The sequence below is a fragment of the Haliaeetus leucocephalus genome, unplaced genomic scaffold (genome assembly GCF_000737465.1).
Source record: "Haliaeetus leucocephalus isolate CR32 unplaced genomic scaffold, Haliaeetus_leucocephalus-4.0 Scaffold0, whole genome shotgun sequence".
In the NCBI taxonomy this organism is placed as follows: Eukaryota; Metazoa; Chordata; class Aves; order Accipitriformes; family Accipitridae; genus Haliaeetus; species Haliaeetus leucocephalus.
In genome coordinates this window covers 5,837,496-5,862,091 of record NW_010972436.1, presented here as the reverse complement: position 1 = coordinate 5,862,091, position 24,596 = coordinate 5,837,496, and the positions used below count along the sequence as shown (strand labels likewise).

General features: G+C 39.3%; 1 protein-coding gene across 1 annotated transcript in view; it reads left to right on the top strand.

Moving 5' to 3' along the window:
• ZNF804B (zinc finger protein 804B) overlaps nucleotides 1-16,593 on the top strand; it is a 103,888-nt gene extending 87,295 nt beyond the window's left edge. Inside the window, exons 4-5 of the mRNA XM_010562620.1 lie at nucleotides 10,098-10,228; nucleotides 12,903-16,593. Of these exons, the coding sequence (XP_010560922.1) occupies nucleotides 10,098-10,228; nucleotides 12,903-16,593 (3,822 nt within the window). The remainder of the gene's footprint in view (nucleotides 1-10,097; nucleotides 10,229-12,902) is intronic.
• Nucleotides 16,594-24,596: the final 8,003 nt, after the last annotated feature.

Sequence of the window (24,596 nt, the reverse complement as noted above, 5' to 3'; positions counted from 1 at the left end):
ACTAAAGTCAAAGGAAACAACACATATTAATAATGAAAGACAAATTTGGAAAAGAATTAAATACAAGCAAATACATATAATCAAAATAACTTATTTTAATCGGTATAATTTACTGCGATGTGTTCTCAAAAGATTGTCTCAGATAATCAAAGGCTAAACCAGGCTATTGCAGGAGTGAATTACCCTGGAAAAAAAATGGGACATCTGTTCATCTCCTCCTGTAAATAAACCAAAGACTGGAACATAAACTGCTACTCCAATCCCATGCATGAAGAAATTAAAATTAACAGATTATCCATCTGAATTTGCTTCCTCCGTGGGCCTCCCTTCTGTCAAGAATAGCACAAAAATACTTCATCTGCATTATGGGTCTCTAAAAGCTGATCTTTAATCTATAAGTCATTAGCATTATGATGATCGACACAGGCATACAGGAAATTAAAAAAGCCAAGCAATGGTATTTAGTAAATGCAAATAAAATATTTGCCTATATTTATATAAATAACAAACTGTAACATACACTCCTTGAAGGAATCTAGTTTCATAAAGGTGAATGAGCTTGCCAAATGGACTGGGAGGAGGAATTCAAATGGAAACATGTGAGAGAGTCCTAGGAAATTTTAAAGAGCACTTGGCAGATGGTTTAAGAACCCAAATCCCACAACTGAAAAAAAACCAAATAGGTTATAAACAGCTAATCTCATTTAGAAGGAAAGTCAATTCTCTGTGGCTTAAATGTATAATAAAGGAGAGAAAGGAAAAATGGATGGTAAAGATCATAAATCAGAAGTGAAAAAATTGGACAAAAGTGATGGAGGAAGTAAAAAGGGCAAAAGGAAAACCTGTAGTCATCAAAGGTGAGGGCAAGAAGGTTTCTGAAAGTATATTGAGGACATAAAGAATATTCTGCTCCAATAGAAATGAATTACTTGTTAGCAGTCATGTAAAAAGGACTATTCAACACAGATTTCTGTTCTATACTTGGGGCAAAGCCATATGATTTAGTCACATCTATGATGTTTATGATGTGACGTACCAGTCTGCCAGTAACTAAAAAGGATATTAGACAACATAATCTAGAGCTAAATATTTTTGTATCAGCAGGTTCAGGTGACCAACATTTAAGTATTAGGAAAAAGATGGCTATAAACTCTCTTAATCATTAATGTGGATTTTTAATATGTCTCCGAGCCCTAAAGAAAGATGCATCGAGCTAGAAGCTAGGTAATGCCATGCTAGGATTTAAAAAGAATAAACAAGAAAATCTGTCACCCGCCAGGGAAAATACTGGCATGACTGATGCAGGACTTCATAAAGTATTAAAGAATGATAATGTAATTAATTTCATTTAATGTGGTTTATGTAAAATAGATCTTGTCAAAGTAACTTGATTTTCTCATTTTATCTGTTAAAACATAGCAAATCAGGATGTCTTCCGTCTTGTGTTATTGAAAAGTTTTGATCAGCTGATTACAAAAATCCTTTGTGCCCTTTTCTTATTGACAAAAACTGCAAGGTAATGTGATTTATCAGACGTCCTTTACTTTGAGCAGGCATAGTATTCCTGCTAGATTCCTGGTTACCTTTAACTCTCATACTCCAGAAGACGTCAGTCTACTTTAGGCAAATGCAAGAGAAAGAATATTTGAGTTTTGATTGAATTAAAAAAAAACCAACAACAACAATATAAAATACTTTTTATGGATAGCTATTACATCCTATTAGAAAAAGCAATATTTTACTTCCTTGACATATCAGATGACGCTTCTCATTACAGCTGCCATTAATATCCTTCATGCACATATCGTTCACTATTTGCCCTGAACATACCTTTTCATCTAAAGCACAGTGAGTGGTACCTATAAACAACACTACATTTATCTCAAGTACATATTAAAATGACTCTTTTTAGTGATCAACTTGTTCTCTGGTACAGCATTTCAAAATCACTGTGTAGTGGTCTGCTGATTCAACTTTCCTTTATGTAAACCTATAGACACAGCACAATAGTTTGTAAGAGGTTTATCCTTTATGCTTTATTGTTGTTCCCTCAGCACTACCATAGTTATCAAGAATCAACTGAATATACATGTAAATAATATTCAGGCTTAATTCAGATGTCTGGAATCTTTCCTCTTGTTTCAATGGGCTTACAAAGTGTTAGATGTGGTAATTAAACATATATCTGTAAGCATTGATTCAGCCTCCTCCTTGGTCTTTTCAGAAGTCATTCCATCTCTCTTTGCCTTCATTTCTTTCTTTGTAAAATGATATCATGGTAAAGATACCTGTTTCAAAAGAAGTTGGAGATCTGTCTATGGAAAGTGCTATGTAATATCTACGGACAGTTATTTCTACTATCACTTTTGTTACTCTGAAAGTCTGATGACCACATTGAAGAAAGTTTGAGGCCAGGCTTTGGACTTGCCTGTTGAATTCTTGGATAATTCAGACTCTTGCTCTTTTCCTTAAAATGTAGGTGTTTTTGTATTCCACCTGCTACAGTTAGAACAAACAAAACTAGTGTTGAGACAGGCTTCAAAAAGATGAGGAAAATGCTTAAATATTTTTGAAATAAGATTGCAAGTACTGACACTTTTGAAAGGAGCTAGTCTTGCACAGGGTCTGTAATACCAGTTTCTTTTCTTTAAACTGCTTAAATGAGAAGGGAAAAGAAATAAAATATATGGCTAAGAAAGAGACCCTGACAAGCGAGGTAATATATGGACAAGCAGTGAAGACACAGTCCCTGCCCCAAGTTTCTTGTCATTCAAATGTGTTGCTTTTACTAGGTAAATCACTCTGTATTCTGAAGTGGCACCAAATATGTCTAATCAAATTATACAGTGTGCAGCCAGCTTGTTGGAGCATATGACAATAAGTTCATTGGAACTGATATAAACATGGGTGGCCAAGTGGAGCATATGCTGGCTCCACAAATAGCTCAGGTCTTCAGACAAGTGTGTTGCTGCCACAAAGAGCCTGTTCTGTCCTCTCCCCTATGGAAATAGCCCCCATGAAACCCATCTGTTTTAACTTTACTTGGGGGATTCTCATGAGCAGTACAAATGGAGATACTTTAATCCAGCGATGGATGAAATCAGTTTAATTAACAGGAATATTTTCTGATCTGGTTGAACAGTAAGAAGCTCCCACAGAAAAGACACAGGTGAGGACTGGTAGGTCTTGATGCTTTCTGTCATGAAGACCCATTGCACTACATCAGACCATCTTTCCGTACAGACTTAACAGGAGTTTCTATGAAGACATGCGAAAACAAGCCCTCTGAACAGCCATCTGTAATTTATTCTTCTGGTTGGATCTGTGAACATCTCATTCACTTGTAGATGGATTCTCTAGGACATGTCTGAGGACTGACTTTTCCCCTCTCCTGCTATCATCTCATTCCCTAACCCAATCAGACCAGGATATTTTCTTTCTGTCTTCCCATTCACTCCCACTAACGATATTGAATCTGTTAAGATTGACTGTAATATAAGCTACTCCAAAAAATTATCACACATTTCAAAGTGATCTATAGCTATTTATGGGTAAAACAAATGAAAATTTATCAGCTATTTTTAAGCTTCATATTTCATGGCTAATTTCTGTACGTAATAGACTTTCCAATTTATTTTTAGGATTTTATTTACCAGAGTAAAAGCAATTTCCTCCATTGCTGTTTCCTCCCTTTCACTTAGACAGCTAATACCGTAAGCTTCAGACATGAAGTCTAGTTATGTTCTCCAGTAACTATCATTCTCATTTGATGGTTTGCAGTGTGAATTCATTTTGCAAACAATGTAATTGGTTCCAATGTTGGGGTTAGAGCCAAGAGAATAATTATTGAAATTCACGGTCCTTTTTTTCCTCATTTAACCCTTCTGTGGTGAATCTGTTTAGAACTTAATTAAGGAGCTCTTCAGCAAAGCAGAAATCAGTCTTTAAAGCCAGACAGGCACTCAAACACTCACGTTAGTTCATGAACTTAGATTCAGAGAAGGCTCTCTAAATATGACAGGAGACATATATGTAATGCTGACTGAAGAAAACAGTGGTGTATACTACATTTTTACTTGGGGCTGTGATGCCTTACGGAATGATGAACATTTTGGAGCATGCATTGTGAATGATATTCTGGAAAAAAAGTCTAAATGTAAGTGGAAAAAATAATATAATTCATAGTAACCTGTTATTTTCTAACTTAATGCATGGAAATTTTTTTCTTCTTTTTCCCAAAGCTGCCTTCTATTTACATCAATGCAGTTACACTACTGTGAATAAGAAGACAATTTGCTCCTCAGTATACTTGCAGCAACAGTTATTTGCCCCAGCATCTGAAGTAGTTACACTGAGAACCCCTGTTAGATCCATGTAATGGGATGAGCACGGCACCTGGCAGAATGCTCAAAAGGAGAAGTAATGCTGTCCCCTAGTACTGTGTTCCTGTGGTCCTCAAACTGAGAGAGAGTGAATGAGAAAGCAATATAGAAAAAATGGTTCCTGAAGCCAGACACCCCCTGGAGAACAAGGGGTGGCAAATCTGGCAGGGAAACACAGATTATGAACACCATCACTGTATTCTTGTCAATGATTTATACAAAAATCCCAGATGTCTTCCTCAACTCTCTTTCTATTACAGGTGCCAAAAGTACACTAATTCAAAGTACTCTTTTATGCAACCTGTAGACATGAATATTATCTGTAGCAATGAAAATGTACCAATAGCATTAATTTCTTCTGTCTATCAAAAGTTTATCTCTGAGATGATAGAATCATAGAATAGTTTGGGTTCTTTAAAGGTCATCCAGTCCAACTCCCCCTGCAACAAGCAGGGACATCTTCAACTAGATCAGGTTGCTCAGAGCCCCGTCCAACCTGACCTTGAATGTTTTCAGGGATGGGGCATCTACCACCTCTCTGGGCAACCTGTGCCAGTGTTTCACCACCCTCACCGTAAAAAATTTCTTCCTTATATCTAGTCTAAATCTACCCTCTTTTAGTTTAAAACCATTACCCCTCGTCCTATCGCAACAGGCCCTGCTAAAATGTTTGTCCCCATCTTTCTTTTAAGGCCCCTTTAAGTACTGAAAGGCCTCAATAAGGTGTCCCAAGAGCCTTCTCTTCTCCAGACTGAACAACCCCAACTCTCTCAACCTTTCTTCATAGGAGTGGTATTCCATCCCTCCGATCATTTTTGTGGCCCTCCTCTGGAACCACTCCAACCACCATGTCTTTTTTGTACTGAAGGCTCCAGAGCTGGAGGCAGCGCTCCAGGTGGGGTCTCACCAGAGGGGAGTAGAAGGGCAGAATTACCACCCTCGACTTGCTGGTCACACTTCTTTTGATGCAGCCCAGGATACCGTTGGCTTTCTGGGCTGCGTGTGCACATTGCTGGCTCATGTCCAGCTTTTCATCCACCAGTACCCCCAAGTCCTTCTTGGCAGGGCTGCTCTCAATCCCTTCATCCCCCAGCCTGTATCGATACCGGAGGGTGCCCCAACCCAGGTGCAGAACCTTGCAATTGACCTCGTTGAACTTTATGATGTTCACGTGGGCCCACTTCTGAAGCCTATCCAGGTCCCTCTGGATGTCATCCCACCCCTCAAGCATGTCAAATATACCACTCAGCTTGGTATCATCTGCAAACTTGCTGAGGGTGCACTCAATCCCAATATGTCATTAATGAAGATATTAAACGGTACTAGTCCCAGTACGGACCCCTGAGGGACACCACTTGTCACCAATCTCCATCTGGACATCAAACCATTGACCGCTACCCTTTGGAAATGACCATCCAACCAATTCCTCATCCAGCTAACAGTCCACCCATCAAATCCATATCTCTCTGATTTAGAGAGAAGGATGTTGTGGGGGACTGTGTCAAAGGCCTTACAGAAGTCCAGTGTGGTGGGTTGACCCTGGCTGGAGCCCAGGTGCCCACCAAAGCTGCTCTATCACACCCCCCCTCCTCAACTGGACAAAGAGAGAAAATATAAGGAAAGACTCATGGGTAGAGATAAGTACAGGGAGATCACCCAGCAATTACTGTCACAGGCAGAACAGACTCAGCTTGGGGAAATTAGCTTAATTTATTACCAATCAAATCAGAGTAGGATAATGAGAAATAAACCCAAATCTTGGAACATCTTCCCCCTACCCCTCCCTCCTGCTTGGGCACAGCTCTACTCCTGATTTTCTCTACCTCCTCCCCTCCAGTGGTGCAGAGGGACAGGGAATGGGGGTTGGGGTCAGTTCATCACACATTGTCTCTGCCGCTCCTTCCTCCTCAGGGGCAGGACTCCTCACACTCTTCCCCTGCTCCAGCATGGGGTCCCTCCCACAGGAGACAGCTCTCCAGGAACTCCTCCAATGTGAGTCCTTCCCATGGGCTACAGTTCTTCATGAACTGCTCCAGCGTGGGTTCTTTCCACGGTGTGCAGTCCTTCAGGAGCACACTGCTCCAGCACAGGTCCCTTGCAGGGCCACAGGTACTGCCAGCAAACCTGCTCCACCGCGGGCTTCCCACAGCATCACAGCCTCCTTCAGGGGCATCCACCTGCTCCGGCGTGGGGTCCTCCCCGGGCTGCAGGTGGATATCTGCTCCCCCGTGGACCTCCCTGGACTGCAGGGGGACAGCCTGCCTCACCATGGTCTTCACCACGGGCTGCAGGGGAATCTCTGCTCCGGCGCCTGGAGCATCTCCTCCCCCTCCTTCTTCACTGACCTGGGGGTCTGCAGGGTTGTTTCTCTTACATGTTCTCACTCCTCTCTCCGGCTGCCGTTTTGTCTCTGTCCCAACTTTTTTTTCCATTCTTAAAAATGTTATCACTGATGGGCTCGGCCTTGGCCGGCGGTGGGTCCGTCTTAGAGCCGGCTGGTATGGGCTCTGTCAGACACAGGGGAAGCTTCCAGCGGCTTCTTACAGAAGCCACCCCTGTAACCCCCCCACTACCAAAACCTTGCCACACAAAGCCAACACAGTATGCTACAGGTGCTCGTAGGTCAGTGAAAAGCAAGTACTGGCCACAATAAAATGACAATTTTAAAAAAACAACCCAACATTAAGAATGGGCAGAAATTGCTAAAGTACAGGTATTTGGCCACTGATATTTCATGTCTAGCAAAAGTATGTAGTGAAAATGCAGCTCCACTAACTCACTTGGATCTCCTGGTGATTCATACCAGAGTTCAGGAGGAAAAGAATAGATTCAGCAGGTTTTGAGTGGGTCTTAGACAGTGGAGCCGACATGACTCAGACCTGGTTGTATAAGCAAATCTTTCCATAACAACGAATATTATTTTGTAGTCTTTTAATATTCTGTGTGGGTGTTTACAAAAAAGGGATGGGTTACTTTTAGATACGGTAAGGTCCACATACACATCTGCACAAAAAAACAGAGAAAGAATAGAACTTGAGTCTAAAAATGAAATATAACTCTGTGGCAATGATATCTGTAGCAGGTGAAGGACAGAACACAAGATTTCTATTAAATAAATCATAATTTATTATACGTGCCTGTATTTGGCTGCCCAGTTAAGTACCTAATTACATGAAAAATGCAATTGCTGTGTAAAGTGATGTTAATTTTCAAGCACACCTGCTGAGCTTAGGGTTGTCATTCAGGTACCTGCTCAGTTGCATGCTCTTGTGTGCACCACCTGTGGAAAATATTTGTGTGCCTGTCAGAAGTCTGGCACAGGTTATTAGTGAAGAAAACCACAGTGTTGCAGGTTCAGCAGGCAGTCCCATGGTCTATCTAACATAGCTGACAAATTTCATTACGATTCCTAACTGGAGCTCTGGCAGTGCAGCTTTTTTTGTTTTGATGAGGGGATGTATAGGCAGTCTCTGCTTAGACTGTAGATGCTTTTGATTTCTTGGATTTCATCTCCAGTTGATGAGTCCTCCACTATGCTTACCTACTTTTTTTTTTTTTATTCTTTTCTCTACTTCCTTGACACATGCTGTATGCCATTAGAGAGCAAAAAATACTGCTAGAACTTCTATTCTTAGTGTTGGTCCATTTGCTTTGTTGATTATCATCCTAACTGTCAAAGAAATGAAATGGCATTGCTTTGCAGTACCTGCGCTCCATAGTACTAGCTTTCACATTGTTCTTTGTTTCCTTGACAGGTAGAAACTGTTTCTGTTTTTCCTCATGAATGCTTTATGTGTGATACCGAACAGCTCACGGTGACAGCTAAAAAACAGCAAGTGGAACTAAAGGACATTTCTCAAATGTGTTTCTTTGCCCTTTCTTCATATTGAAGATGTTAATAAGACTCAAGACTACCTGTGTTTTTTTCTATGGAGGATAGGATCTTTACTGCTTAAACATCTCTACATTCTTGTAAATATTACTTAGGTGACAGAAACTGTGGATTCATTCTGGGAAGATTCTCTGATTTCTTTTACAACTTTGGCTTTACCATATTATTTAAAAAGCTTCTTTCTTGGACCAAAAGTAATGTTGTCTTACATATTCATCCATTTTACTCTAAATTGCAGGGAATGAGGTTGAGGGAATGGAGCGCTATATGACTGGCCTGGCCAGGGGCAAGTGAACAACGAGGGAGAGCATGTAAGGGGACAGGAAAAAGCTAAAAATGTGGTGGAGCAACTATTTCTTTCCAAGGAACTGAAGCCTAAGAGCTTTAAAGAGGACTTTGCAGCTGTCCTGTTTCAGAATCTAGTTCACTGAGGTACTAGATGTTGGAGCTGATAGAAACTTTCTGGAGAAACATACAGATTTGACAGACTATAAATATTTCTGATAAATATGGTTAAACTTTCAGCAGGCACCAGGCAGCAGGACTGTTCTTGCTGGTTGCAGCAGTTCCCTAAGCAACTGCCTTTCTGGCCTTCTCATCCTCATCCAAGGGAGTTTGCATATGCAGAGACATCAAGGTGGTTGAGAGCCAGCTCTTAAGCTCCCTGAGCAACTGATTCGCGGGCAGCCCAGCTGTCCCTACCTCCAGATCAGTGCTCAGAGGTGCACATCTTGGGGTCCAGAAGGCTGAGAGCAAGTAAGAAACTTCTGCTCTTAGTCTCCCAACATTTATTTATTTTTCTCTCACAGATGTTATCTGGCTTTTAAAAAAATCCCATACTTGAAGGACAGCTGATGCGATACCCATTACAGCTTTCCAAGCACTCTTCAGAGAACACAATTACGGACCCTGTATGGCCTGTTTCTAGCAAGTGGACGTAGTGGTTTAGTTCTCAGTCCTGGTTCTCAAGGTTTCCAGTTTGGGCATCTGGCTGAATGCACCGGAGCTCCCTTCTGGCTTGTAAACCTGCCTTCCCCAAACACCACAGCAGTGGAGAGGTGGTGAAGGGAGGAAGGCATTTCTGCCATGGAGCGTGGAAGCATGGACCTGAACTGGGAAGTTGTAAGGTTGGACATGACCTGCACTTTTTGGTTTGTGTCTTCTTCTCCTTCACTTTTCCTTATACTATCAGCAGTGCAAAACCAGGTAATAAAAAAATGTAATAAAGGCAAAGAATTTTGCTCTCTCCAGCAGGAATTACCTGATTTATAGATGTTTGAAGAGATAAAAAAAATTGTGAAAATAACCATAAAAGAGTTTCCTGATCAAATATTTCAGACAGTAGTTCTCTCCTTTGAAAAACAAATGCAGTCTTAAAATCTACGACACCAACACACAAGCACACATACATACATGCATACATGTGCAAGTACAGAGATCTACAAAATATATTACACACACAAGCTCAGCTTTATTCCAGTGTATGCTAATGGATTAAATTCCAGCTGAAAATTTCAGCTACATTAAATGGAGTCCAGTTTTGTGTATGTATTTGTACACAACAGAAGATTTGTTTATTCATAATAAACTAAAAACTATCATTCATCTCTAGGTATAGATCAGCTAAATAGCAATGGCCCAATCATGTTGTTTTGTTAGGCAAAAATAGCATTTTCAATCTCTTCTTAGGATGATAACATTTTAAGTATATTTGTACTCTCCATTTATATATTAACTTCACCAAAACCAAATAAATGGAGTAAGAGGAAATGTAACTGCTGTGTACATCTTTAATCCCTTCTTTTTTTGTTCTTTTCACACAGAGACTGAAAGATTTAAAACAAAGGGAATTTGCTCGAAATGTGGCTTCAAAGTCATGGAAAGATGAGAAGAAACAGGAAAAAGCACTCAAGCGGCTCCACCAGCTCGCAGAGTTACGGAAGCAGTCAGAATGGCAAGTATTTAAAATTGCTATTAAGTTTTAATGCCCTCTTTCCTCAGTCCCAGAAGAAATCTCCATATTTTCACTCCTACGCTCTGTAATGTAGAGATTGTGTATACTGTAACCTGTTTTCAGCTGTCCCCAACTCCAAATGTTCCTGTTCTGCAAACCATAAAATTGAAAGCCCTTGAATTAATTACATGCTATTTGAAGGTTTCTGTTTTTCTCTCCTGTAGCTAGTTAATCTTATCTCTTCTGAACTGAGTGGTTTGAAGATATTTTTATAATATCACCATTTTACCTTATTCAAACTGACCTAAATAGATTAGTATAACTGTCTTATCAATTGATAGTAAGTGAATGGGAGAGGAAACCCACCTTTTAGACCATCTGTATTTAGTCTGTGAATCATTTTCACTACCTTTAGTATACTGAGATTATTCTCACAGTTTCTCTGTAGAGTAATGGGAGTATCATCATATGAATGAAAAACAAGTAATTAACTAAGTTTGCCCAATACTGTTAGCTCTGTTGATGAATATCAAGATACAGTACAAAGTTTTCAGTAATAAACCTTTACATTTGAGAAATCTCCTTTGTTTAATGACACTGAATGCGTCAGTAGAATAGATTGCCACCAGACCAATTGTTTATATTAATCTATGACCGTAATGAGTTAAGTAGATAATTAAAGTGGCATCCTTTAAAATTCATATCAAGCTTACTGTACCCTGGAAATAATAACATTCAGAGTTTATTATACACTAATTTTGGCCTATGTAATTGCTTTTGAGTAATCTGCTGAAATATAACTGTTTAGTGGTAATGTATCACTTTTATGGTTACAACTCCATTTTCATACAAATCTAGTGAAAGAAATGTATCTGCCTGTGGGAAGATGCCTTTATGTGCATGCACTTGAAGATGTAGTCTCAGATAGTTCGATAACGTCAGTGACAATAGGAAAGCTAGAATGAGTCTGGGAGGGAAAAAGCAGGTTTGCTTTTAGAAAGAGCCAGGAGTCCATAATCCTTTACGAAGAGCCTGGAAAGACAGTGCTTGCTGTTCCTGTTTGTAATGACTAACAGGTTCAGGGGTGGCTGAGATCTTGGCAGAGGGGTAGCATGCCCAGTTGCTCAGGCAAGACAGAAAGTCAGCCTGTCTAAGCAAAAGTCTATACACACGCACAATTATTATTGTCCCTGAGTACTGTGCCTCAGGTCCCAACAGAGTTCTTTACAAGAAGCTAATACAATTTGACAACAAAATTACTGTTAATGTCTTGCACCGAAAAACTGAAAACACAGCTTTATTTTGCTGTTGCAAGGAGACTTTGAAAATGATCTCTTTACATGCCTTCTCCAAGAGATAATTCCTTCCTGATGTACAAATAGGGGTGAATTTGTATCTCCTGATGCCAAATTTGTGGCAAATGCAAATATATTCTCAGAAATGCATACATATTCTCATACTTGGAGTTGACCCTACTCCAGGGAGTCTTTATGTCGTTTCCACTGCTGAAGATCAATGCATTTTTATAGCATTTATAAAACATGCTAGGCTATTTATAGATAGCTGCTATGCAGATCTGGTAGTCATAATATACTTACATTTAATTAAAATATTTTCTAATTTTTAATCAAACTCTTAACTGACGCTGGTTTCAAATTTTTTTCATGTAAGTGTACTGTAATACTGCATTGATAGCAAATGTAGATAATTGGTCTAACGAAATGTATGTTTAAAATGTTACTTGGAATAACATTTGTATGGTGGCTATATATATATCTCATCTCTAATGGAAAATGGCAACAGTCATTCCAATCTCAGTTAATTATCTATTGCAAAAAATCAGTGATTTACCATGATTGTTAAGACCTTCTTAAAATCGGTTGATATTTTTTTTTTAAAGTACAAGAAAACTAAACCACAGATTTAAAATATGAGATGTTTTGGGAAGAGAAAAAATTTAATTAATGAGAGTACAATACAGAAAGGAAAAATATGGAGAAGTCAAATGGTGATTGATAATGAGAGCAGTGAAGTTGCCATTAAGATTGATGGAAATCCACCTTGTGTCCTTTTCCCCACCGATGTTTGGTGATAGTTTTAGCATTAATATCTCTTTGAATATTTCACAAAGTCATCTAATGTGGAATAGTATAAAGATAAAATAAAAATCTACTCTTAAAAAAATCATGCATATCCCCCACTTCCCCCCACTAGGCAAGCAGAATGCTGCCTTTTCTCTTACAGAGTTTGATTCTGCAGATGCTCCAGGTGGAAGTGTCTCATTTTGAACAAGGCACAATTTCCTTTGCAGTGGCCTCTCAGAAAACCAAGACTTATCACAGACCAGATTCTCCTTGATGTAAAGGCAGAGTAAAGACAATATTGTTTATTCTGGACATACATGGGCATAACTGAAAAAGAGCATTCATGTGTTGACTTCAAATCATATAATTTCCTGTATGTAAGGACTGTCTTGCCCATATAGAAGCCCAAGCTCAGGGCTAGACTGCACATTTACCCTTTAGAAACTTTAGAAACTTAGTTTTCCCTAGTAACAGCATGAGTGACACCCTTCTTCACCAGATAGACATCGTCAAATGCGAGTTCTGCCTTAACTTGGTTACTTAATACAGCTTGTTGTTTTGTTTTTTTTTTTAATTTAATTACCTTACAGCATGACTGGGAGTGGACCATTGCTTAAAGCCCCCAGATTAGTCATGGAAAAGCAGCAATCACCAGATGGCATTTTCCTGTACAAGGGCGGCAAGTTCACAGCCAGTTCTCCAAGAACTACCACAAGTGAAGGACAAGGTTTCTCCAGCAGCGTACTAGAGAAACAACAGCTTATCATAAGCAGGCACCAGTCCCCTACCGAAAGACCCCATGCGCTTGGAAATCAAGTCTCACAAGCGCTCCCAGATAGCACCAATACTTCTCAAAGGGCAGGAGTGTCTTTCTCATTCTCTAAAAAAGTCCCTTTGAAGCTCGAGTCCTCAGCATCAGTCTTCAGTGAGAACTCTGAAGAAGGAAATGATTGTAGTGAATCCCCCAGCCATAAAACAAAGCAAGCTCTTGAGGGCTGTTGCTCTGGTACACTTTTGGAGGAGGACATGAAAGCAAGCTTGGATAAAGGGCTACCTATTACACAAGCCCAAAAGGATTTGGATAACAGTGCATCAAGTCATGTAGCTGTAAAACCTAAAATGCTAAAGGAAAATGATAAAAGTAGTGATAGAGAATTAGAAGAAAAGGTCAGTGCTCATCCTTCATTTTCCAAAGCCAAAATACAGCTTTCAAATTTGGATTTTTCTGGTTCACTTAAAGAAACAGAGCAAGAGAGCAAATTGAATGAGTCTGAACAATTGTTAGAAACTCTCATTTCACCTTCATGCCACGCTAGCAATTTTTGTACACAGCTGAACACCTACAAGAACAGCAATGCCCACCTGCCTGACCAGTTACCTGAGCTCCCACAACAGCCAGAACCTCAGCTGACAGGCGAAAGCAACATTAATGACAGTCCTGGGGTGGTAAAAAGAGAAAGATCACTGGAGAGTTCAGAAAACACAAATGGGAATATGGAAACACTCCCAAGGGAGACCACAGTTAAAGATGTTAAGCCCCAGGCATTGTCTTTCCTCCATGTAGTGAGCAAAGATGGCACCACTGCTCTACAGTGGCCCACAGAATTACTTTTGTTTACAAAAACTGAGCCCTGTATTTCATATGGCTGTAATCCACTGTATTTTGACTTCAGACTCTCTTTAAATCACAGAGATGGTAAACATCATGAAACAAACAAAGCAAGCTGTAAAGAGTACTCTATAAATAAGACTGCAGATGAAAATGAAGCCTCAGGTTTAATAAAACACAAGCAAATGTCAAATGAACAAGATAATCAGTTGTTGAAACCAAAGAAGATGAAAGGTTCCCTAAATCCAAGAAAGGTCAAGCAAAAAGCTGAGTCAGACATAGGGAAAGAAATGAATGAAAATGGTCAAAAATGCATTGCAGATTATTTAAATGAAAATATACCCAAAGTGCCTGCTTACCTTGATGTCTCACAAAAGGATTACGTGACAGAAAAAAGTCTTCATACAACAACACTGAGAAGACCTTTAAAGCATCATTTTCATAGCTGTGAAAGAAAAAACCAGAACATTAGAAATGAAAGCATTTCCTTTTCTGCTTTTATGTCTAGGATTAAAAAGTCTAAAGCTGCAAAATGTAATTTTATTTATTCTGAGGAAAAACCTGAAAACCAAAATGACTGCAGATCCATTCAAGATGTGGCCAGCTGCAGCAGTGACGTAAGTGACAGTGGAAAAGACTCTAGTGGAAGTTTCCTTAGTTATAAATCCAGTTCAAACAGCAGGTATTCAGAAAATGAAAGATGTGGAAGTTGCATGGGATGCTGGAGATTCCCATCTCCTCAAAAGTCCTCCTCTGACAGACATTCCAGCTATTCTGACACTTCAGTTAGTGGTACGAGTAGCTACATGAGCTACCTGAGTCCCACATCGAACAATCACAGCAGAAACCATTTGCTTTTTTGTTGTAAAAGAAAAAGCAAGACAGCTGAAAGGCACAAATGTAAGCACAGAAAGCACAAGTGTATTTTCACTTCTAATGATACAGATGAGGATTACCTTTGTTGTAGCAGAACTCACAGAACTAGAAACTGTACACAGAGGGGCACACTTAAATATCGAAGATGTTCAAGACATAGAGTTTTACAACACAGAGACAGATCTAAACACAGCAGATGTAGACACCGGCATTTTGGCAAAGTGCACAGTGGAAGTAGAAGCTACCATAGCTCCAAAAGTTGTTCCACCAGAGACTCAGGAAGCAGCGAAAGATCGTCTAGTAGCAGAATATCAAGAGGTAGCAGTTCAGGATCCTTCTCAAAAGAGACTGACAACTGTGATGACAAAACAAAAGATGACGCAGAAAGAGGTTCTAACACTGAAATGGGAAAAGCTGCAATTGCACATTACGACTCTCTGAATGTGAATGGTCAGCCAAAAAACTTTGCCACCTGCTCTTCTGAAACCCTGGCAAAAGACATATGTGGAAAAAGAAAGTCGCTGACTGCCAAGTTACTTTTAGAAAGAGTGCAGTCCAAGAAAACCCAGGAACAAATGCACGATTCAGAGAGATTTTCAAACACTTGTGGGGTAGAATTAAGGGATCACTCGCGAAGTCACTTTGCTCTTCAGTTTTCATCATCGGTAGATGATATTGCAATGTTACCTTTGCCAGAGAAACTGCTAAGTGTAGGTAAAAATGACACGGGGCATAATGAAATTAGTTCATTGGAAACCAGTGTGAAGAAAAACAACTTTGAAGCATCAGAGATAACTGATGTTGCTCTTTCAACTGGCACTGATTATGATCATTGCCTTTTTAAAGACATCATTCAAATAGGAACAGGCTATCAGAGCCCGAGCATAAAAAGGAACACGGCAATAAAGGAACAATCCAATCTCTTCATTAGTGAAGTGCAACCCTTTATACAAAGCTGTGACCCAGTACCAAATGATTTCCCTGGTGCTTTTCCCTCTAATAGATATTCTGTTGTTGCTAATTCAACAGAGACCAAAGAAGAACTACATGATGTAAACATGGACTCAAACCGGGCAGAAGGCAGTTCAGACTCTCTTTGTGACAATGCTATGCAGAAGTATGAGGACACAGTAAATGACCTAGAAGTGTACAGCAAATCCACCTCCCCTCCTTTAACGCAGCAGCCTATCACATTTTCACCAGAGGAAGTAGAAAAATACAGGTTGCTGCAGCTGCAAGCCCAGCAGCATATGCAGAAACAACTTCTGGCAAAACACCTGAAAGTTTTGCCTGCCCCAGGACCAGCTGCCTTCTCTGCAACACCAGCAGTTCCTGCCCTCCCTGTTCAGCAGCACGCTGCTGTCACCACCATCCACCACACACTGCTGCAACGCTTTGCTGTCTCGGCATCTGTACATCCCCACGGCAGCCATCTCTCCCTGGCCCACCTCCATCCCCTCTCTCAGGCACATTTTGCCCCCATACCACTTTCCCCATTAGCACCAGCCCTCATTCCCACCCACCCTGCTTTGCTGGCAGGACACCCATTGCACTTGGTCTCCACCACCCCTCTCCACCCTTCCCCACTGACCTTTCCCACACTGCCACACACTGCGTATATCCCAGCCTTATTTACACCCCACCTGAATGCAGCCACACCTTCTGCTATACATCCAAATCCCTTTGTTCATCCATTTTTCCAAGGGCAAGAGCCCCATCACCATTCTTGCTCTAGCCAGACCCAACAGTTACCTACAATAAAAGAAGTTTTCAGTGTTTCTAGCTATTTAAACTAGCCCAAACAATTACACCATGGCTCCAAACCCAAATTTGAATAATATAAATTATTCAGTGTTCAGTCACGTCTGAGGGGAAATTTACTGTTTTGCTGAGAGCACAACGGCAAATATTTTAAAGTCCACATTCTGACTGACAGCATACGAACGTTGCTTTAGTTCTCATATCACTGGGTAAAAGCTGGTTTAAAGTCTTTTACGATACTATCACAAGGAGGACAGGGTCCAGCTTCTATTCTACAGAAGGGTTGGAAAGAACAGTCTGAAGTGAAGCCTGTGACTGTCAGTAGGAATGGGACCACAGCACCCAGGCACCACAGGACCGAGAACATCAACACTGATGAGTGGTTTAAAGTAGTGCAATATAAGGTAGAGCAATCTTGACGCACCTCAAAGGTGTGTTTTTCTGAGTGTCTATATGCAACAGCATAGTACTTGGTGTGGTTAAGGTATTTCAGACTGAGCAAAAAAGAAGGTATCTGGGACCACAAGTCCCTGGTTTTGACTCCTGGCCAAAATAAATTGGGGAGCCCCAGAGTGAGGGGTGATGAGTTAACACTGGAAGAAGAGGGTCACAACAACATCTCAAGGATACTTCAGTGATTTTGTCCCTGGGATACATTGCTTGGACAGTGTAAAGAGACTCCAGTCTGGCCACAGGTACATAACAAAAAATTCCCTTAGAGTAGGGGGCTCTGTGCTGGCACAAGCAGACTGCTACTTTTCTCCCTGAGCCAAGCATCCAAGAAGGCAAGGGAAAGAAGGGGATGAAGCCAAGTTCTTTGGCATAGCCTGCCTGTGGCTGTAGCATAGGGTATGTCAGGGGTGGGCAGCAGCAGCCCAGAATTGCCCAGCAGCTAGTGCTGGCTTTGAACCTCAGAGGTCCTTGGCCAAGACTGCAACAATTCTTTCCTACCAGAGCTCTAATGAGCGGGAGAGTCTTGCACAAAGAATGTGTAAATATGTTTCATCCCTTTCACAAACAACATAAACAATTGGCTGGTCCTATAAAATTGTGCTGATATTCATAAAAATGCAGAAATAAAATTCTGAGCAGAAACTGGCTCTCCAGGTCAAGTCTCATAGAAAACTATACCACAGTTCTCAGCATTTCAAGGTATATTGAATCTAAAGAAATATGTCAAGATTCTCGCATGGCTTCCCAAACTTTCAACATACAAACTGAAGTTCTGAATCTGCAATGTTTGAATGCATGTATCCAACCTTCAGGGTAATGCGTGGTTGAAATTGCTAGTAAAAACTGTGTATCTGGAAATAGGTGAGGGCTTCAGCATCTCTTTGAATGGCACAATCTAACTATTTTTATAATGTTTCTAACTCAACATGGGATATTTAGCATGAAATTAAATTCATAATTGTGGTTGGACTGCAGGCATGCTTCCCAATGTAATTGGACAGTGAAGTGTCTGACAGTACCTCTTTGTTTGGATTAGAAACATTTGAAATAATTTCAATTCATTCACAATAATGTAGTGCACAATTAATAATGTGTCTTTCAGAATCCATATAAAACATATTAAAAAAACTTTTGGAGGATTTTATTCCATTATATTTGGCTATCTGAAGAAACTGAGAAATCCAATTGCAATTAAGTTGAATATTTAAAATAAAACTTAGGACCAATTTTCTAACTTAGTTTTCATCAAAGCAGATTGATACACTGCAATAAAATGGAATTGTTTTAATTTCTAAAAGCAGCTGCTTCAGCATAAACCGGTATTATGCCAAACTTTTCAAATGGCTTTAGAAGTTATAACTGCTTGTTTTGTATTTTCAAAGTTAAAGTTTCTTTGGATACTTAACATTTTAGCCATCAAATAAAAGCTGTCAGGAAAAGATCTGGAGACTGAGCAGAAGTAAAACATTTTTTTTTTATTCCGAAAGGTTGGTGAAATCAGCACCCGCAAATATCTTTTGGTTGGATTCCCAGCTGATTTATTAATCTCATTAACAAAATGCCTTTTTGGAATTACTTATCTTTATGGTTTAATTTTCTCATTTTAATTGTAGGGAACATATTTAATTGAAATTATTGCTTCAGAATTAAGGAAGTGAGAAATTTTCTTTGGGAAATATGTTAAAAATAAATAATTCCCCAGTTTTAAAATTCTTCCTTTCATTTTTGGCTGAAAATCTTCCCAAAATTACATCTGAATTTCCATATAATTTCTATACTTCTGAAACTATATTTTCTGAGAATCAAACATATTTCACTGAATGTGACTCAACACCTCTGAAAATTAGTACTTGCTTGCTTGGATGAAGATCCCTCACTTAGTGGACCACTTGGAAACATTAGTCATAATTAAAGGAGCAGATCAGCCTGTGCCCTGGAAGAGGCTGACTGAGCTGCACAGCCATCACCACCAGTTCAGGGCTAATACCAGCCTAAAAGATGTATTTCCAGCCCTAGAAACTTTTAAATTTATGGGCATAGTTCCATTCCTATTCAAGAAAAACCAGCTGTTCTCATTGTATATAAGAGTTAATTTGAATCCTAAGTAGGTAACACCAAGAGAAAAAAGTGGAACAGAAGAAATGACAGGTTAATCTCATCTTTAATGTGTATACACACATTTTCTATCCCTGCTTCTTACAGTCCGTGTTAATATTGTAGAAATTCATATGGCAAGAAACTTGACCAATTGAAACTTAACAATTTCCTGCTACATAGATCCTTTATGGAAAATAGTTATATACGTTTCCCTTAATGTGTGCACAATACAATGGGATTCTAGGAAGGAACCAAATCATAGGATGTCCTTGCATCATTGTATATACCAACAAGGATGATTTGGTAAGGCAAATGAATAGACAATAAAGATTAAATTTAATTCTTGGAACAATGACAATTAGGATTTTGAGAGGTATTTATGGGAAAAAAAGAGGGATTAAGAAGGAACAGAAACAGCACAATAGCAAAACAGCAATCATTGGCTACTAACAAAGAGAATGTCCAATATTGTTCTTAGTACACAGAAGGGATTTTCTTGGAGAAATGTAATAAAATTATCAGCACAGCTGAGGTGATATATTTGCTCTACTTGCTGCCATATTTGTTTTTCATCAATAATGTACTTTAAATATGTCTCATTATTATGACTAAAAGCATAATTGAGCCTGATGTATGGAGCCGTGCTACAATTTTGATTTTATTTAGACTGATTTTTAAAAGACTTACAGTATCCTGGTGGCAGCAATATATACACTCCAAGTTAATAATCTATTTTAGTTTGATTGTATATTCTTGATACATAATCCAAGGAAACAGGTCACCCATACTGTAAAATTCCAATAATAAAAGTTTCCTGAGTTACACAATGACAAAAATTGGGGGGTTGGGGGGGGGGGAATTTTTTTGGTAACTGAGACACTTCTGGAATACATTTAATATGTATATTTGTTGTGCAGATTTGCATAAAAATGCCATTTGACCAGATTAATTTTAAAAGTGTTAAGTTTATATTTAAAACTGGATGATACTCTGGCTAGTATAATATGTAAACTAGTAATTTTGTTTTGTATTCTCTGTATAAAGTGTTTTATATTATACAGTAGCTAAGTGAATTGCACTATTGTACATGCAACGCGGCTTTTTTTTTAGGTTATTCAAGGAATTCCTGGGAATGTAGTTTAATGCAATAACATTTTTTTTCAATAAAAAGGCTTACCAGTATAAAGAGTGTCAGTCATGTATTTTTAATGTAAAGCATACCAAAAGGCAGCAACATAATAAAATGCAGAATGATGCAAACATATTCTGTATTTTAGTCTGCAGAACTGAAATGCATTTAATCCATCCCTGTGGCTATAATCCTGAAATTTCTTAGAATGTTTACTAAAGATTTTAGTATGTGTTACAAAAGTGGGTTGTTTAAATGGAACTGAAAATAAATATTCCTTAAAAAAATTATTCTATCTATGTGGTTTTTGCAAGTACTTTTAATGGATCAACATCCTCCTGGATATTTTTATGCACTAATCAGTTTATTTAGAATTACACCTATTACTCACTTGTCAGGTTCCCCAAATAATGTCTCTAAGCTATGATTCGTAATGCTTGTGTAGAAGGTCCTTTGGTAGAGAAGCTAACAGTAGGATCCACAAATGTATTATTTATTCACTTTTTAACCATTCTTTAAATTCTCATGATAAGTATCTCTGTATCCCGTGTTTTCCCTTTTAACTTGTATTTTTCCAGTTTGTTTATTGTACCCTTTCCCATCTATCTTTCATTTATATTGTAAGCTTTCTGACACAAAGTTTTGGGCTTTGTCATATAGGTACTCAGCTTTGGAGGTCCCAGGCACTACTGCTATACTAATAGTACTTGTAAGGCTAGTTATAGCCATCAGCAGACAGTTTCAGAAGTTTCATGTCTCCAGGTGAGCACAAAGACCGAAGTAATGTAAAAACAAGTGTCTGCATAGGTACATATAGCAGATAAAGTTTTTGGTGTGGTGTGACAGAGGTCATATTCTGTTAAGTCTATCTGCACAGCTGGAAATATCTTGGCCAGTCTCTGGGACCAAATTAATCTACCATGCAGTGACATCTCATGACTCAGACATTCTATAAAGTCTTGAAATCACAGCATAACAACAAAGACATAATCAATACAGTGTATATAATTCCATTCAATTGTGTTTCTTCATCAAGTTGTTTCATAATAATAACAAAATTCAGAATTGGACAAACAAATAAGAAGTGTGGCGTGTCTGAAGGAAATCTCCTGTGAATTAATACCTATACTATTAACTGTTAACTATAGTAGGCTTCCAGTTGAGATCAGATCTCACCTATTTGTTGCTGAACAGTCATACTGTTTTGACTAGGATGCAATATGTGAAGAAATGAAGATGTCCACACCCTCATATTCCGGGTAAAACTAGGTACTAATTTCCCTTTCTTAAAGCTTGAATCCCAGATCTGTTTAACAGTTGACCTAAGCTGATTTTTTTTTCTTTTTTTTCTTTTTGTTTTTCTATACCACAACTCATCTGTTCAGGCCAAACCTACATTTAGGACTGTTACTTACTTGAGAATGAAAAACAAATGTTTTGCCAGACTTGAAATGTCTCTTATCACCAGATGGAGAGACTTTTTGGAAGAAAGAAATATATGTTTTATTTAACTTAAAAATGGAAAGCCCAATAAAGCAGATATTTAGAGACAGTATAAAAGAAAAGAAAAAAGTATCTGTAATAAATTTATGTCTAAGTTTACCTTCAAGACACTCTTTTTGCTTCCCTCAGTTAAAATAGTGTCTCAATGCAATGTCCAGCCTTAGGAAGACCCAGACATTGCCTCCAGTCCACAGGATCTCAGCTGGGGGATGTTGTTCTTAGAGATCCTGTTTCCCCTGGTGTCTGCATGGATGGGAAACGTCCCTGCCCTCTGAAGGTTTCCTGTAAGTCTGAGATGAGCTCTCAAGGCTTCTTCCATCGCAACACTGAGCTGCACCTAAAATGCATGCAGTCCTTGGGCACAGGCTAGCCAGCGTTGTCACCAGCCAGGCAGAATACAAAAAGAATACAATTGCAAAATAGACTAGATATAGATAGAATATTTCAGTTGGAAGGGACCTACAATGATCACCTAGTCCAACTGTCTGACCAATTCATAGCTGACCAAAAGTTAAAGCATGTTGTTAAGGGCATTGTCCAAATGCCTCTTAAACACTGACAGGCTTGGGGCATCGACCACCTCTCTAGGAAGCCTGTTCCAGTGTTTGACCTCCCTCTCAGTAAAGAAATGCTTCCTAATGTCCAGCCTAAACCTCTCCTGGCACAGCTTTGAACCATTCCCACACGTCCTACCACTGGCTCCCAGGGAGAAGAGCTCAGCACCTCCTTCTCCACTTCCCCTCCTCAGGAAGCTGTACAGAGCAATGAGGTCACTCCTCAGCCTCCTTTTCTCCAAACTAGACAAGCCCAAAGTCCTTATCCACTCCTCATAGGACATTCTTTCCCACCCTTTCACCAGCTTTGTTGCCCTCCTCTGGACTCATTCAAGGACCTTTACATCCTTCTTAAATTGTGGGGCCAGAACTGCACACGTACTCAAGGAGAGGCTGCACCAACGCTGAATATGGCAGGATAATCCCCTCTTTTGACTAGCTGGTTGTGCTGTGTTTGATGCACCCCAGGATGTGGTTTCCCCTCTTGGCTGCCAGGGCACACTGCTGACTCACATGGAGCCTGCTGTCAGCCAGCACCCCCAGATCACTTTCTGCAGGGCTGATCTCCAGCTACTCCTCTCCCAATTTAGACTTGTGCCCAGCATTACTCCATCCTACGTGCAGAATCTGGCATTTTGACTTGTTAAATTTCATCCCATTAATCATAGCCCAATGCTCCAATCTATCTAGATCCCTCTGCAAGGCCTCTTGTCCCTCAAGAGAGTCAACAGCACCTCCCAGTTTGGTATCATCAGCAAACTTGTTAATGGTGCATTCAACTCCTGCATCCAGAAATAATCTAATAGCTTGTCAACCCACTCAGGATCCAGGCACACAGAGCTGATTTAAAGGTGTTCCATCCCCTCCTCAACCACGAGGCACAGGTTTCAACCCCCATGTTGCAGTGGTTTTTGCCCTCTCTTCTCTTCTCTTCTCTTCTCTTCTCTTCTCTTCTCTTCTCTTCTCTTCTCTTCTCTTCTCTTCTCTTTTCTCTTCTCTTCTCTTCTCTTCTCTCCCCTTTCCTCTTTTCTTTTGTTTGCTTTCCTCTTTTCTTTTTTCTTTTCTTTAGTTTTCTTTTTCCTTTTCTTTTCTCTTTCCTTTTCTTTTCTTTTCTTTTCTTTTCTTTTCTTTTCTTTTCTTTTCTTTTCTTTTCTTTTCTTTTCTTTTCTTTTCTTTTCTTTTCTTTCCCACAATCAATCACAGCAACAGAGCCAAAGAGGGGAATAACACTGAGCCAGAATAGGAAAACAGAGAGAGAGAACAGCACAGGAAGGCAGACCGGAAACATATTAGTCCAATTTTCATCATATGACATTTGAGTACTTGTGTCCCCATGCAACGCCAGCAACATTTTTCCTACACTCTGGTAGGAAGTCTTTCACTTGAGTGCATAACCTTATTATGCAAAGTAAGCATCTTAATATAAACTTTACACAGAAAGACAAAGAATCACTGGGAATGCAGCTCATTACCTAGCTCTTCCTAGACACAAGGCACAATGATCACAATGTGTTGGGGGATAACAGGAATCTGCAAGTCAGTGAACTGTAGTGCTGCCTTGCTGAGATTGGGACACACTGTTGCGATATGCTTGAACGTTTCTCTGCCCCACAGCTAAGGGAAATTTACTCATTAACATTTCAAGTCATGGAAATACTCTCACTGTCTTCAGAAGCATCAGGCTGAGCCTTAAGTCAACACCTTCTTTGTCTATAAAGCATGCAGCACTTTTAAAATACTTTTTATTATTCTTCAATAAACACATTATTTTCTTTAACAGAAAACACAGAATAAGCCAAATAGCCAATTGCAGAAATTATGGACAGAAATAAATCTACAGTTACAGTTAATGGGTATTTATTCTAAACATCTACTGCTGAACAGTGACCAATCTGTTTTGTGAATGTGCTTAAAAGTGCTCTTGACTGAGATGTCAAGCAGTAGATACACAACTGACTTAAAAGAAGACTCAGCCCAAACTCATTTTTTATGACCTAGCTATAAACCCCTCAAAATAAAGATAAGGTTGAAAAGCTTGATAGACTTCCATCAGGCAGTGTAAGCAGTTCTGCTGCCTCTACTTAAGTGCACATCTAAAACTCATATTACACACAAAAATCAATATTTCTTTCTTATGAACCAATAAACTTTTTAGACCAAATAAATTTGTCATTTGCAAATCAATAAATTAAATGTATTTATCAATTTTACATATAAAACTGTTCTATGTACTCCAAGCTGTGTATGTGTGCAAATCAGCAACATTAATAAATAAATCATTGTGAATGGAATGAACCAATTA